Genomic DNA, 15,656 nt, shown 5'->3' with positions numbered 1-15,656 from the left:
AGTCTCAAGGCAGGTGACCTTAATGTACAAAGATTATTGGGGTGGGCCTGATTCAGTCAGGTGAAAAACCACTGAAAGCAGAGACTTTCTCCAGATGGCAGCAGAAGAGACAATTAAAGAGATTCAGACATAAGAAGGACTTGTCACACTATTGCTTGCTTGAAGAAGAAATTCAGGCAGCTTCTAAAAGGAGAAATCTCTCCCAGCTAAGATCCAGGAAAAAAAGTAGCCCTCCTACCTACATCCTCAATGAAGTGGATCCTGCCAGTGAGGGAAATGAGCATGAATTCAGATTCTTCCCTGGAGCCTTTAGATAAGAGACCACCAGCCCAGCTGACACAAAACTTCAGTCTTTCCAGATTTAAAGCAGAGGACTAAGTTGAACCCTCCTGGACTTCTGACCTACAGAAATCATGTGACTATTTGTTACCCACCAACAGAAAAGCAATAGAAGTTACCAAATAGTTCTATTATGGATTACATTGTTAGCTGTAACAGAAATGTTCCGCAGTTATTTATCAAGAAAGTCCTCTGCCCTGAGAACTGTGATACGTGTAACGAACGAGACACCACTTTCTATTCCCCTGACCAAAGACATATATATTGAACTTATTTGATTCCTGGTGTATTCTTTAAGACGGTGAAAATAGTCTTATGTCACAGAATGAATTTTCAAAATAATAAGATAAATCTCAACCAGTTAAAATACCTGACGAGTACTTGGGTTCAATGAACATCAGCTGACACAGAATGAACACAGATCTAGGAATAAAAATATTCAAATTTATATGAGTCTCTCTCTCTTTCTTTTTTTTTATAAAGCAAGAATAATATGTTTGTTTGGTTTTTTTCTATTTCACAGAGATTGTTCTTAGAATGACTTGGCTGTAAAGCACAACATACAAGTGAAAATAGCTGCTACATGTTTAGCTACAGCAGTAAACTGTTACTGAAGTTGAAGCTCCAATTCTTCTGGCCACCTCTTTGAGGTCAAGAGCCAACTCATTGGAAAAGACCCTGATACTGGGAAAGATTGAGGGCACAAGGAGTTGGGGCAACAGGATGAGATGATTAGATAACACCACTGACTCAGTGGACGTGAATTTCAGCAAACTCTGGGAGATAGTGGAGGGCAGGATTAAATGGTTGGGTGGCATCACTGACTTAATGGACATGAGTTTGGGAAAGCTCTGGGAGATGGTGAGGGACAGGGAGGCCTGGTGTGTTGCAGTCCATGGGATCACGAAGAGTTGGACACAACTTAGGAACTGAACAACAACAAGTAAAAAAGATAATCATAGACCAGACCCAAGATTCCTGCCTTTCTTGCATGACTGGGCAACTGAATAATCACTGTGACCTACAAACCACAGGATGAAAGAAGGCAGATCAAACACCATGTAATTAACAGTTGCATTGCATCTGAGCCCCACCTGCATGCTCAATGGATGCCCAGCTGTGGCACCCTCAACCTCCACATGGTCTTCGAGCATAAGGCCTGTTCACCTGAAGAAAGAGGCAAGACTTTTGGAGTTGTTCCTTTTTTTTCCTTTTGCACAAAGGTGCTTTGCTCCTGTTCTCTCTTAAATCAAGTGCATCGCTTCATCTGCCCAGAGGAAGAACATTTCTCTTGCTGCCACAAGCCCCTAGGTAGTGGGTAGGCTATTTTAAAGCATTAACTTCTAATTATAATTCCATAGAGCAACAGTCTCCTCAAAATTGTTACATTAAGATTTTTAAAAATTTGATTTCAGCTCTTGAAAGACAATGTCAAGAGAATGAGGAGATATGACAAAGTTTGGGATAAAATATTTGCAAAAGACACATCTGATAAATTAGTTATCCCCCAAAAATGCCAAGAGTTCTTAAACTTAAATGTTAAGAAAACAAACAACATGATTTAAAAAATGGGCCAAAGATCTTAATAAATACTTCACCAAAGAAAACACACACATGATGTAACCCTATGAAAAGATGCCCCACATATATAACATCAGAAAAAATGCAAGTTAAAACAATATGCCAATATGTATCTATTGGAGTGGTGCTAATCCAGGGAATAATGACACCAGCAAATGCTAGTTAGAATGTGGAACAATGGGAACTCCTATTCATTCATACCTGGTGGGTATTCAAAATGGCACAGGCACTTCAAAAGACATTATTAATTTCTTATAAAATTAAACATACTCTAACCATATGATCCAGGGATTGCAAAGTTTGGTATTTACCCAAAGGAGCTGAAAACATCTGTCCACCCAAAAACCTACACATGTATAGTTATAGCAGCATTATTTCATCATTGCCAAAACTTGGAGACGACCAAGATGTTCTTCCGTAGATAATGGGTAAACAAACTGGTGCAGGCTGACAATTTCATATTACTGAGTGCAAAAAGAAATGCATTATCAAAACTGGAACAGACATGGAAGATTTGAACAGACTTCAATCTATATTACTAAGTGAAAGAAGCCAACCTAAAAGTCCACGTACCATATGATTCCAACTATATAATGTTCTAGAAAAGGCAAAACTATGGAGTCAATAAAAAGATAGGTGGTTACCAGGGGTAGAGATGCGGAGAGATGAACAGATGGAGCACAGAACATTGCAGTGCAGGCAAAACATTCTATATGATATTATGTTAGTGGGTATGTGCCATTATGCATTTGTCCAAAACCATAGAATAATAAGAGTTAACCCTACAACAAACTGTAGACATTGGTTGATTATGATGTGTCAGTGCAGGCTCATCAGTTGTAACAAATGCATCACTCTGGTGGGGGATATTGATAGTGGAGGAAGCTAAGCATGTATAGGTGCAAAAGATACATAGGAAATTGTTGTCCATTTCTCTGAATTTTGCTAAACCTAAAATGCACTAACAAAAAGTACAGCCTTTTAAAATGTCCTGTTGAAAAAGTATCCAATATGAAATATACCATAAAATACTTTTCTGACATCGCTCCTGTTAATGCTTACAAACAATTGTATGTTGAAGAGCTCTCAACTCTATTTAATAGGCACTTAGGCCGAGCCATCAGTGAGTGAGTGTGCACTTTTCTAAATACAGTCTCCCAGTATAGCTATAAAATCTTAACTAGGGCCCATTCTTTCTACATACCTGTTTATGATTAGGATTAAATTATATTTTAGTAATGCTCATTGAGGTGTCTCTAAGGCTTCTTTATTACCAACTATAAAATTTATGATATTATGATTTACTGTACTGTTTTACTTAGTAGATGTGTATTAACTCATTTCCCATATGAAACCTACCAATTAGTAAAAAAAAAAAAAAAAAGAAAGAAAGAAAGTACATACCTAAGATGCTACTTTAGTAAAAATTAACATTTCCTTTGGTTTCATTTGGTAATGATCGCAAATAATATACTTTTTATGATACATTTGAACTCATGTGTATTTACAAAGTAGTTTTGCCTTGATGCAAATATTATATGGGTTGAGATGAGATTTAAGTGAACGAAAGTAAAGTTTCTGATCAAAATACCTCTGGAGTTGAATTTGATGTTATTCTAAAATAAGTCCTTATTGTTTCTGACAAGCAAGTATTCTCTCCAGGGATTCTCCCCTTCCATCATCTATACATGGAGCCTGATCGCAAGAATAACTATACAATACTTTTGGAAACTTTTCAATATCTCCATCGCATCTGCTTCAATTTATCAATCCATTTATTCCTTTATTTTTAAAACTAATTTTAAATGAGGCTTTATCATATGGCAGTTATTTTATTGTTCTTGGTAAGTAAGCACATGCAATTCTAGAACTATTCTGGCCATTTTGAAAATGAAAATTAACCAGAATGATAACAAATGAATCCACTTATGTATTATTTATAATGCTCATTTAAAAGTAATTAGCAAATCCTTATTTTCAAAGAGAAATGCTATATTGAAAAAATGATCTAAATGGAAACCACTTGAGTTGATTTTTGAGATGAACACATGAAAAATCAGGTAGAATAGAAAAGGCTGGAGCAGCTTTACTGTTTTGTGATACAAGACATTATACAAGTGCATAAACCAACAATGAGCTATCACCTCACATCTAATAGAATGATCATGATCAAAAAAGTATGGAATATTAAATATTGGTAACAATATAGACTAACTAGGACACTCATATAGTGCCGCTGTGAATGTAAAATGTAGTCACTTTGGAAAACAGTCTGGCAATTCATCAAAGATTTAAACATAGTTTCTATATGACTCTGCAGTCCCACTCTTAGGGAAATACCCAAGAGAAATGAAAAGTCATTCACACAAAAACATCCATATCAATGCTTATGACAACATTCTTCAAATTAGGCAAAAAGTGGAAACAACCCAAATGTCTATCAAGTGGTGAATGGATACATAAAATCCAGTATATTCAAATAAAGGAAAGCTTTTTACCAGTAAGGAAGAATGAAACACTGATACATACAATGTAAATGAACTTTGAAAATAATGCAATAAGTGAAATAAGCCAGTCACAAAGAACTACATGTTATATGATTGTTTTATACTAGATGCCAATTAAAGGAAAAACTATTGCTGTAGACTGAATGTTTCCCGCCCCCCTCCCTAAATTCAGAGTGAAACACTCATGAGGGAGATTAGATCCCTTATAAAAGAGATCGCAGAGAGATCCCTTGCTCTTGCAGCATGTGAGTACACCACCAGAAGACAGAAAGTGTGTTCTCACCAGGCACCAAATCTGTTGGCCCCTTGATCTTGGACTTCCAGCCTCCAGAATTGTGAGAAATAAATGTTTGCTGTTTAAGAACTAGGTTTATGACATACTGTTACAGCAGCCTAAACAGAAAAGACATCTATAAAAACAGATGCTAGAATGGTGGCTCCTTGGATTGAGGCATGGGCAAGAGGGATTAGAGCATGATGACTAAGGACACAGGATTTCTTTCTGAATTAGTCAATGCATTCTAAAATCCATTGTGACAACTGATGGATAACTGAATATACTAATAGTCATAGAGTATACACTATAAAAAGGTAAATCATATGGTATGTAAAGTATTTCTAAATGAAACTTGAATATTTTGTAAAATTTCTTATATTTTCTGAGGGCAGAAGAAAGAGTATAATTTCATTTTATATGAGAGTTCCAAAAAAACATCTACTTCTGCTTTATTGACTATGCCAAAGCCTTTGACTGTGTGGATCACAATACACTGTAGAAAATTCTGAAAGAGATGGGAATACCAGAACACCTGACATGGCTCTTCAGAAATCTGTATGCAGGTCAGGAAGCAACAGTTAGAACTGGACATGGAACAATAAACTGGTTCCGAATATGAAAAGGAGTATGTCAAGGCTGTATATTGTCACTGTGCTTATTTAATTTGTATGCAGAGTACATCATGAGAAACGCTGTACTGCATGAAGCACAAGATGGAATCAAGATTGCCGGGAGAAATATCAGTAACCTCAGATATGCAGATGACACCACCCCTATGGCAGAAAACAAAGAACTAAAGAGCCTCTTGATGAAAGTGAAAGAGAAGAGTGCAAGAGTTGGCTTAAAACTCAACGTTCAGAAAACTAAGATCATGGCATCCAGTTGCATCACTTCATGGCAAATAAATGGGGAAACAGTGACAGACTTTATTTTTTTAGGCTCCAAAATCAGTGCAGATGGCGACTGCAGGCATGAAATTAAAAGACTCTTACTCCTCAGAACAGCATATTAAAAAAGCAGAGACATTGCTTTGCCAACAAAGGTCCATCTAGTCAAGGCTATGGTTTTTCCAGTAGTCGTGAGAGTTGGACTATAAAGAAAGCTGAGCGCCGAAGAATTGATGCTTTTTAACTGTGGTGTTGGAGAAGACTCTTGAGACTCCCTTGGACGGCAAGGAGATCCAACCAGTCCATCCTAAAGGAGATCAGTCCTAAGTGCTGATTGGAAGGACTGATGTTGAAGCTGAAACTCCAATACTTTGGGCACCTGATGCAAAGAGTTGACTTATTTGAAAAGACCTTGATGCTGGGAAAGATTGAAGGCAGGAGGAGAAGTGGACAACATAGGATGAGATGGTTGGATGGCATCACCGACTTGATGGACATGAGTTTGTGTAAACTCTGGGAGTTGGTGATGGACAGGGAGGCCTGGCATGCTGCAGTCCATGGGGTCGCAAAGAGTCACACATAGCTGAGTGACTGAACTGAACTGTATACGATTTTCCAATACGAAGTATTCCTAAATTTTAATATTTATAGTTCTCTTATGAATATATTGAAATCTTTTAAAAGGCATTGAAAGTTAGGCTTCTTAGGTGTCGCTAGTCATGAAGAAACCACCTGCCAGTGCAGGATATGCCACAGACGCAGGTTTGATCCGTGTGTCGAGATGATCTCCAGAGAAGGAAAGGACAATCCACTTCAGTATTCTTGCTTGGGAAATCCCATGGAGAGGCACCTGGCAGGCTACAGTTCATGGGGTCACAAAGAGTCAGACACGACTGAATGCACACACATACATATGATATATACAATACAGGGCTTCCCTGGTGGCTCAGATGGTAAAGAATCTGCCTGAAATACAGGAGACTCTCTACAATTCAGGAGATGCAGTTTCAATCACTGGGTCAGGAAGATCCCCTGGAGAAGGGAATGACATCCCCTTCTCCAGTATTCTCTCTTGGAAAATTCCTTGGACTGAGGAGTCTGCGGAGCTATAGTCCATGGGGTCACAAAAAGTCAGACATGATGGATCAACTAATGCTTTCACTTTGATATTTCATGTGTAATAGTAAACTTGGGTCAGTTTATACCTTTGAATTCTTTCTCAACATGTCAATACATACTTCATATTTTTGATAGCAGATCCATTTTCCTAGAGCTTTATTCTAATTTAATTTGAAGACATTTATGCACATCTTTTTGAACTTTGAGATAATTGTTGATATTTATACTTTTTTAAAAATGTGGTTATTTAGCACAATGCAATGTTCTGGATGAGGATCAAACAATGGCCTTCCTCAGTTGTATGGTGCTGTACATTTTTTAAAAATGACTTAGACCTGCTTGTTGAAATACCAAGAGTTATTCCTTTACTGTAAAATTTCTAAGAGTCAATTGAAGCTTGAAGAAAGGTGTTGTATCAATAAAGTCATTCAAGTAAAATGTTAAATTTTCTTTTCTTCTCTTTATTTTCCTAACTGCTTCACTGTATATGAAGCATTCTTCTACTTAAGTAAGGCATAAGCACAGGAGAAAACAAGTCTCACAATTAAGAAGAGAATTAGATATTTTGACTAAGTGATACAGACTAAGCACTCTGTGATATCAATTTTCTACCACTATGCAGAGATTATAGTAAAGGAAAAGATATAAGATTTACTAATCATGAAAGCCCTGCTCTGGAGAAAATCTCAGCATAAATCTTCATGTTTAAGTGACATCTTTTCTATGGTACATAAAATAAAGAAGTTTACCATTTTCTGAAGCAGCAACTGTGATGTTGTACCATGGAGTTTCTTCTCTATCAAGAACCTTGGTAGTCTTAATGGTTCCAGTGTTGGCATCAATGTTAAAAAATCTATCATCTTCAGCATTGTAGTCAATGAAGTATCTAAAGGAAAAAACAAGACAAAACAAGGATAAATCTTTTACCTGGTGCTATGATAAAGAAAACTGAACCAAGGGGGGTATTAAATCTATTATACTCAAATATTGAAATATGAATTTTTACTTTCTGTATATGGCCCTCCATTTTGCCTGTCCATTTTATATTTGCATAGACTAATATTAATTATTTTCCTGTCTGTCCTTACTTAATATTCAATTTAATTACTAATTCAAAAAGTTAAAAAGTAAAACTTTAAACTCCATGAGTAGAATAGGAGGTAGTAGACGGCAAAACTGCAGTAATTAATAAGGGAAAGATTTAAAAAAGAAAAAAAAAAAAACCCTGTCTCTGTGAAGTTCATAGTACATTGGAAAAAAAAATGAACCTTTAATAAAACTTCTAATTGCTGTATGTACTTTTTTTTTTTTTTTTAGGATAACATGTCGGGGATTAATTTATCTTATAATTTCATCATAGCTGAAGTTTGAAGATATATACAAAATAAAAACCAAAACATTTTGATTAATAACCATCATGTCCACATCACCTAGCACCTTTTTTTAGTCAAATAATGATAAAATAAATAAACAGGAAGTAGGTTGCATTACCAGCCACAAATCTTCTTCCCTCACTAATTCATGTAATTTTGCAGGGTTCTCTTCCCTTAGGTTTGGCCTCCAGCTAACTTGGGCAATAGAATGAGTTGAAAGTGATGGTGTCCTATTCCACAGCTGGGTCTAGGTTTCCTCTTACGCTCTGCCACTGCCATAAGAAGAACATGCCAGGACTAGTCTACTGGTCCCCAGAAGAAAGGTGAACCCCACAGGCAGAGCTGTCAGGTTCCCTCCTAGAGCAGAGCTACCTAATAAATGAGCAGCTGCAGGATTGAATGTCCTGGAGGTAGCACAGTTGGCAAACAGAAGCCAGCCAAGTTCAGCCAATCCTCAGTTAACTCACAGATACATACAATGTGGTTATCCATGACATTTTTCTATAGCATTGAATTTGGAGGTTTTACATTATTCAGCAATATTTAATTAACATAAATACGAATACAAAATATAGTCAACAATCATCATATGTTCTCGAAATGTTCCAAACTATTCCTAAATAGATTTAAGGAGAGAATGCTTTCTTCTCCTTAAACCTCTAATACATCTTCCCTCTCATATCCATGTTAGCTTAAGTGACATTTCATCAACACCTGAAGAGAAAAAAGATGAACTACTATGTGAAAAGTACAAGGGGAAAAAGACTTGGATATAACAGACTAAAGTCAAAGATCAAAATGAAGAAAAAGCTTGACTTGGTTGAAAAACAAATAGATGCTTTAATGTAACTGGCAGAATGGAAGTGGATGGCTAGGGCATTAGGACAAGCAAGCCCTGTAGCATATGAAAGGCGTTGTCTTTAATTTTTTTTTTTTTAATGAAAGAAATGGGAAAACATTCCAAACAAAGGACATAGATTTATTTAGATTCTGGAAAAATTATAGTGGTTACTTTGAATCAGACTGTGGAATATTTTAACAAAATTCAGAAAAGAAATGATGTCATCATGGACAAATGTGAAAAAATAGAAGGAAATGGAACAATACATGAAATAGTACTATAAGCTGGCTACAAACTATACAGCTTTCTGTTGGAGTGGTATCAGTATAAGGAAGAAATTACAAATGACTCAATTTTTGTGTTGTTTCTTTGTATTTGACCCAGCATGTAATTGATAAGCCTGTTCATAGCACGGGATAAAGAGTTAGGAGAAAAAATTCCCGTTGGGAAAAAAAGAGTGGGAGAAATCAATGATTTTGCAATGTTATGTCTGAGATGCCAAAAAATAAATGTGGAATAAAAACTAGAAAATTAGAAATGGTTGTAGAGTTCAAATATGCTTTCTAAATAAACAGAAAATACAAACTTGAGTTAGTTAGATCAGTCTAAATGTAAGGTAATGGGAACAATCTCATCTGGGAGAGAATTGTAAGGAAAACAGGAAGTAAAAGACTGAGCAGTAAAATTCCCAGTCTTTTGAGTCTAAGGAGTCCAGTCTCTGAATAGGAGAAGGTGTCAGAGAAAGGAGAACAGCCCTGGAGAGAAGGAAAACTGGGAGAGTAAGGATGTACTCTTAGATAGGAGGGTTCTAAGTGGACAGAAGAGCTGTCTACTTCTATCAAGAAGTTAAATTGGAATATAAAGGCTGAACTGGATTTGGCAGGATGGACATCCCTGGTTAACTTGAAAAGAGTAATTTCAATAAAATATGAAAGCATGGAAGTTTTACTGTGGTGGATTCAAAAGTCTATTGAATGTAAATCCATGGAGCCCATGAGTCTTCACAGTTTATTGGATACCATTACCTGAAGTGAAGATATAAAAAATGGTGTCTTATGTCATCAGAGAAGAGGGTTCAAAAAATTAATATTTTATGATACAGGAAATATTAAGTACTGTCTTTGCTGAAAAGAATGACAATTTGTAACGAGGGGAATATCTAAAAAGATGAAATTCATGAGAAGGTGAACAGACTGGGTTCCAGGCCACAAATATAGGGATTTCTATTGAAAGAAACAGAGAAACTCCTTCCATTTTAACATGAAGAAAATATCAAAAGATAGGCAATTGTGGTAATGGAAATATTACAAAATTTGTCATACTTTCTAGAACAGAGTATAATTGAAATACAACCCATGCCTAGCACAGGCATACTCTTTTAACAGGGTACCTAAAACGTATTTCTAAGGTATAAACATCATAAAAACCTATGGACATAAATGCATAAACATGGTAGAAGACAGTACCACAGAGACCCAGGCTATAGAACATCCCAAGAAATCTAGGAGCTCACTAAATGAAAATAACATCAGAAAATAACAGAATAAATCACTTGGAACTGTATGATCAAGACAAGGAATTGGCCATTTTGGGCATTGGTGGTTCTAATAGAAATTCTGTTACTTAAAGGAAATTCAACATGCAAAATCATTTAAACATGAAAATATAAAGGTATAAAAGAAATCTGATTGAAAGAAACATTAGATCCAGACTCCATAGAAAAGTGGTTAAGAGAGATATCACTGGGTTTTCCCAAAGCATTAGGCCATGGCATGTTGACACTGATTTACCTTCTTTTGACTTAAGATTATATCACAAAAATATCTTCTCATAATATCCTTCCCCAGAGGCCTGATATCAAGGATGAATGAGGATGAAGGCTGAATTGCTAAGGAGATGTGAGCAATCTTGTCACATGAAAAGAATAACATCCTTAAAATGTAATCAGTTGGCAATCTGGTTATTACATCATCCAAAGTAACCTGTCTTCAAGAAATTTTCCATTTTGGTTTACTTTAAGAACAACAGCTACTGGATTTGAAAGTTGGACCTGAAATTGAAAGTATTATTCAACCTCAACGTTTCCTGCAGCAACTATCAGCAAAGTTCAGATTGCATTGTTATCAATACACCTCTATGAAATATAGCAGGACAAGCCCCATTTTAGAAATGTGATCACTTTAAAACTGTCAGTCTGGAAGAAAATGTGTTTTCTTCTGCTTATAAGGTGAATTAAGACTCTGAAAATATGTAGTTCCTTTATCAGAACAATCTCCTCTCTTTTAGGCTCTTTACACAGAGCTTACTAAAAATAAGTACTAGAAATAGTGGCTAAACACTTTTAGGATAAATACATTTTTATCTGAAATTAAAAAAAAAATAGCTTACCTACGCTTAAATGGTAGGTATAATACGAGGCATGAATCCAGACTTATGGTATTTACTTCTTGATTTTCTATGTGACCTAATTCTCTTGGAAATCTACAACATACAGGCTAGACCTCAGACAGGTGCTTGGAGCCAAAGAATCTTATTCATGGGGTTGCAGTTGAATTTTGACTCAAGTAGAGCTAAATAGTTCTGCTTAACTACCCTTATGTTTCTACCCAGCCATAGTGATAAAAAGGCAGAAAAGGGAAAACAGAAATGTGACAGAAAAGAACTATGCAAAATTATTTTGGAGTGTTATAAGTGGAATCATTCAATGTTAATCATTTAAAATTATGAAGTGACTCAGATGTGATTGAGTGACTAACACTTTCACTTTCATAAAACCTGAGGGATTAGAATTTTGAGATTTTTTTTGCTTCCCTGATAGCCCAGTTGGTAAAGAATCTGCCTGCATTGCAGGAGACCCTGGTGTGATTCCTTGGAAGGGAAGATTATCTGGAGAAGTGATAGCTACCCATTCCAGTATTCTTGGGGTTCCCTTGTATCTCAGCTGATAAAGAATCCACCTGCAATATGGGAGACCTGGGTTCGATCCCTGGGTTGGGAAGATAGGGAAAGGTTACCCACTCCAGTATTCTGGCCTGGAGAATTCCAAGGCCCATGGGGTTACAAAGAGTCAGACACAACTGAGTGACTTTCACTTTCACCTTACACAGTGTTACACTAGAAGTAAGAACTTACTTTAAAACAAAATATTCTTGGGTAAGGAATGAGTATTGATTCAGTAGTGTCATCAAATAAATTAATGAGAGAATGCTTAAGAGATAGATTAGAGGTGGTTGGTGGGGAAAATTCAACTCCCAGTGCATTTCTGCATAGGTTGGTTCTTGAAGATAAATAGAGTTGAGAAAAATGACAAGGGGACTTACCCAAAACAAATTTCCCAGTTTTCAGATATAGTGGTGGTTTAGTCATTCAGTCATGTCCCAATCTTGTGACCCCATGTACTGTAGCCCGCCAGGCTCTTTTGTCCCATAGTATTTTCCAGGCAAGAATACTGGAGTAGTTGCCATTTCCTTATCCAGGGGATCTTCCTGACCCAGGGATCAAATCCACATCTCCTGTGGCACATTCTTGACCACTAGGGCCACCTGGGAGGCCCATTTTCAGATATCAAAGAGGTACATCTACAGTCTTTTCCTCAGTGGTTAACAATCTGTAGATTCTGGCCTCGATTCGTACACAATGTAAATATGAATTTTATGGAAATTTGTTTCTAAAATGGATCTAGCATATGTGTTAAAATGGCACTGAGTAGTGCTAAGAGAATGAATAAGCTTCCCAGGTGGCTCAGTGGTCACAAATCTGCTTGTCAGTACCTACCAATGTCAGAGACACAGATTCCTAATACTACCCTTTATACATATTCTCCAATTATGCTTGAAATTTGTCAGAATAATTTCAGAATAGACTTTATTTTTCACAGCCTGTGCTTAGTTTACACCTCTCTTTCATTGAGGGATATCTAAACACTGTCAAAAATGGCAAATGTACACTTTTTACAGTATTTTATTTAGCTTATAGTTCTGGAACTAATTGTAAAATGTAATACAAGTATGGTTTTTTTTTTAATCAGTCACTTTTTTTAGACTTCAGTTTGAATTTAAGAAAAATGCAGTTTGTGGTACGTCTAGCTGACACTTTGGGCAAATCCACAGGTATACGTAGCAAAAACAGCATGGCTGTTCATTTGGGAGTTAGTTAGGGAGGAAATGTTTAGGCAGTTTCAAGGGCTACTCTGATATGATGACTGCATGCTGCTGCTGCTGCTAAGTCGCTTCAGTCGTGTCCGACTCTGTGCGACCCCCTAGATGGCAGCCCGCCAGGCTCCACCGTCCCTGGGATTCTCCAGGCAAGAACACTGGAGTGGGTTGCCATTTCTTTCTCCAATGCATGAAAGTGAAAAGTGAAAGTGAAGTCGCTCAGTCATGTCCGACTCTTAGCGACCTATGAACTGCAGCCTACCAGGTTCCTCCGTCCATGTGATTTTCCAGGCAAGAGTACTGGAGTGGGGTGCATTGCATGTGTGTGTGCTAAGTCACTTCAGTCCTGCTGACTTTTTGCAACACTGTGGACTGTAGCCCTCCAGGCTCCTCTGCCAAGGGAATTCTCCAGGCAAGAATAATCGAGTGGGTTACAATTCCTCCTTCAGGGGATCTTCCCGACCCAGGGATTGAACCTGTGTTTCTTTTGTCTCCTGCGTTGGCAGGAGAGTTCTTTACCATTAGCGCCATCCTGGAAGCTTGATATGATTGTATATGTGTGCTTAGTCACTCAGTCATGTCCAACTCTTGCGATGCCATAGACTGTAGTCTCCTAGGCTCCTCTGTCCATAGGATTCTCCAGGCAAGAATACTGGAGTAGGTTGCCATTTCCTTCTCCAAATCATATTATAACTCAACCACCACTATAAGTTCACTGTATCCTTCATGAACTAGGTATCAGGATCATCTCTATGCTAAGTGCTACTTAGGAAGTTATATGATCAATGATCAACTGGATGTTGCCTCTGAGGGATTGGTGATCCCCTGGCTATAGACCAGAGGAAGTGCAATTAAGTTTGTGCTATCTCAGATTTGTTCAGTAGTTCCTTAGAGTGCTTTAACTGTTCAATTCCATATTCAATCCATGTCTAATTTCATGTTGGCTGAGAAATGGGTTCGTTTAACACTTGCAAAGTTGTATGTGTTTATAAACCTAGGTTATCATTTTTATTCCTACAACTACTCTCTGTTCTGCCATTCAATATATGCACCTTCATATTTCTAGTAAACATATTTTAATGTGATGAGCAAAGTGGAAAGAAAGTACATTGCATTGACATATGATAAAGTTTTATTCTTAAAAGTAGAATTTCTGGGCAAACAAATAGGCAAACAAGTTTTGGCCATAGGTAGCAGTCAATCTCAATAATGATTGCCTTTGTTCAAGAATTTTCTTCAACAGAAGCTACTTGAAACAAATTACCGAGTTCATCATTTGGTGCTCAATTTCCATTTGACTATATAGGCATAGATTCAAAATAATTATTAATCATGTTAAAGTACATTAGAAAAGTTATTTTTCACTTCAATAACAAAATTTCAGTCCTCAGAGGCACTTATTATCTTTATTACAGTCTATCCATTTCACCATAAAAATTAATTTAAAACTTGTGTAATGGAAATCTATTTTTACAGTGATGTATTTGAAGAAACATTAGCTGGATAAAATAATAGAAGATGCCTTTCCATTGTCATACTTCTGATACTTGTACATACAGAATGTGAGTGGTGACGCTAATATACTTGAGATCTTCCCTCCCAAACAGCTGTTTTCATAAATTTTACTGACCATGATCAATAGATGGGATAAAGTGTAATCAATATACACCCTGTAGGATATTACAGCAGCTTGGCCTCATCTTTAATTTAACAAAAGGTCACACATCTGCAGTATAGCTCAGATTCCCTTAGCTCACTTTGGGGATGCAATTTATTCCACAAGTCACGCATCCAGAAAATAATCTTTCCAAAAGAAAAAAATAGAACATAAGGATCATTTGTCACTTGATAATGTACTGTGCTTAATAAAATGGGCAGCACATATAGCACATAGATATTTTAGAAAGCTTTTTAACTTCCTGTACTGAAACCTTGATCCAACAAAACAACAGCACCTAGAAATCTCTGCACAAAAAATAAGTTTCCATCTGTTATTTATGCCCTTAAGTAACTAAGATTTTAAAAATTCCAGTAATCTTGAGTTCTGGAAATGCTCTGGCACCATTTTAAGCATTGTCTTCTTTCTTTGTAAAATTCACATGAAAGCTATTTCAATGTTTTAGTCTCCAGTCAGTAGACTAATAGACATCACTAAGCAAGGATTTTGGAGAAGGCAATGGCAACCCACTCCAGTACTCTTGCCTGGAAAATCCCATGGACAGAGGAACCTGGTAGGCTGCAGTCCATGTGGTCGCTAAAAGCCGGACACGACTGAGCGACTTCCTTTTCACTTTTCACTTTCATGCATTGGAGAAGGAAATGGCAACCCACTCTAGTGTTCTTGCCTGGAGAATCCCAGGGATGGGGGAGCCTCGTGGGCTGCCGTCTATGGTGTCACACAGAGTCGGACACGACTGAAGCAACTTAGCAAGCAAGGATTTAGGTATTCATTCCAGAGCTAAATTAATTGTACATGCCCAACCGGAACTTAGATTCTCCTTCTGGTGTCAGGACTCTGATCGGGAGTGGTTAACACCACATGCTAAACTCTTTGGTAAATCTGAGCCCCGAATTTAAA

The 15,656-nt window shown here is 37.0% G+C and overlaps 1 protein-coding gene across 5 annotated transcripts in view; it reads right to left on the bottom strand.

Moving 5' to 3' along the window:
- Positions 1 to 15,656, bottom strand: part of CDH18 (cadherin 18) — a 605,364-nt gene that overhangs the window by 80,417 nt on the left and 509,291 nt on the right. For all 5 annotated transcript variants that reach the window (XM_059878702.1, XM_015459117.3, XM_015459116.3 and 2 more), the window contains 1 exon segment: positions 7,460 to 7,596. In XM_059878702.1, coding sequence (XP_059734685.1) covers positions 7,460 to 7,596 — 137 coding nt within the window.

The sequence above is a fragment of the Bos taurus genome, chromosome 20, assembly GCF_002263795.3.
Source record: "Bos taurus isolate L1 Dominette 01449 registration number 42190680 breed Hereford chromosome 20, ARS-UCD2.0, whole genome shotgun sequence".
Classification (NCBI taxonomy): domain Eukaryota; kingdom Metazoa; phylum Chordata; class Mammalia; order Artiodactyla; family Bovidae; genus Bos; species Bos taurus.
This window is presented reverse-complemented; position numbering and strand designations above follow the sequence as displayed.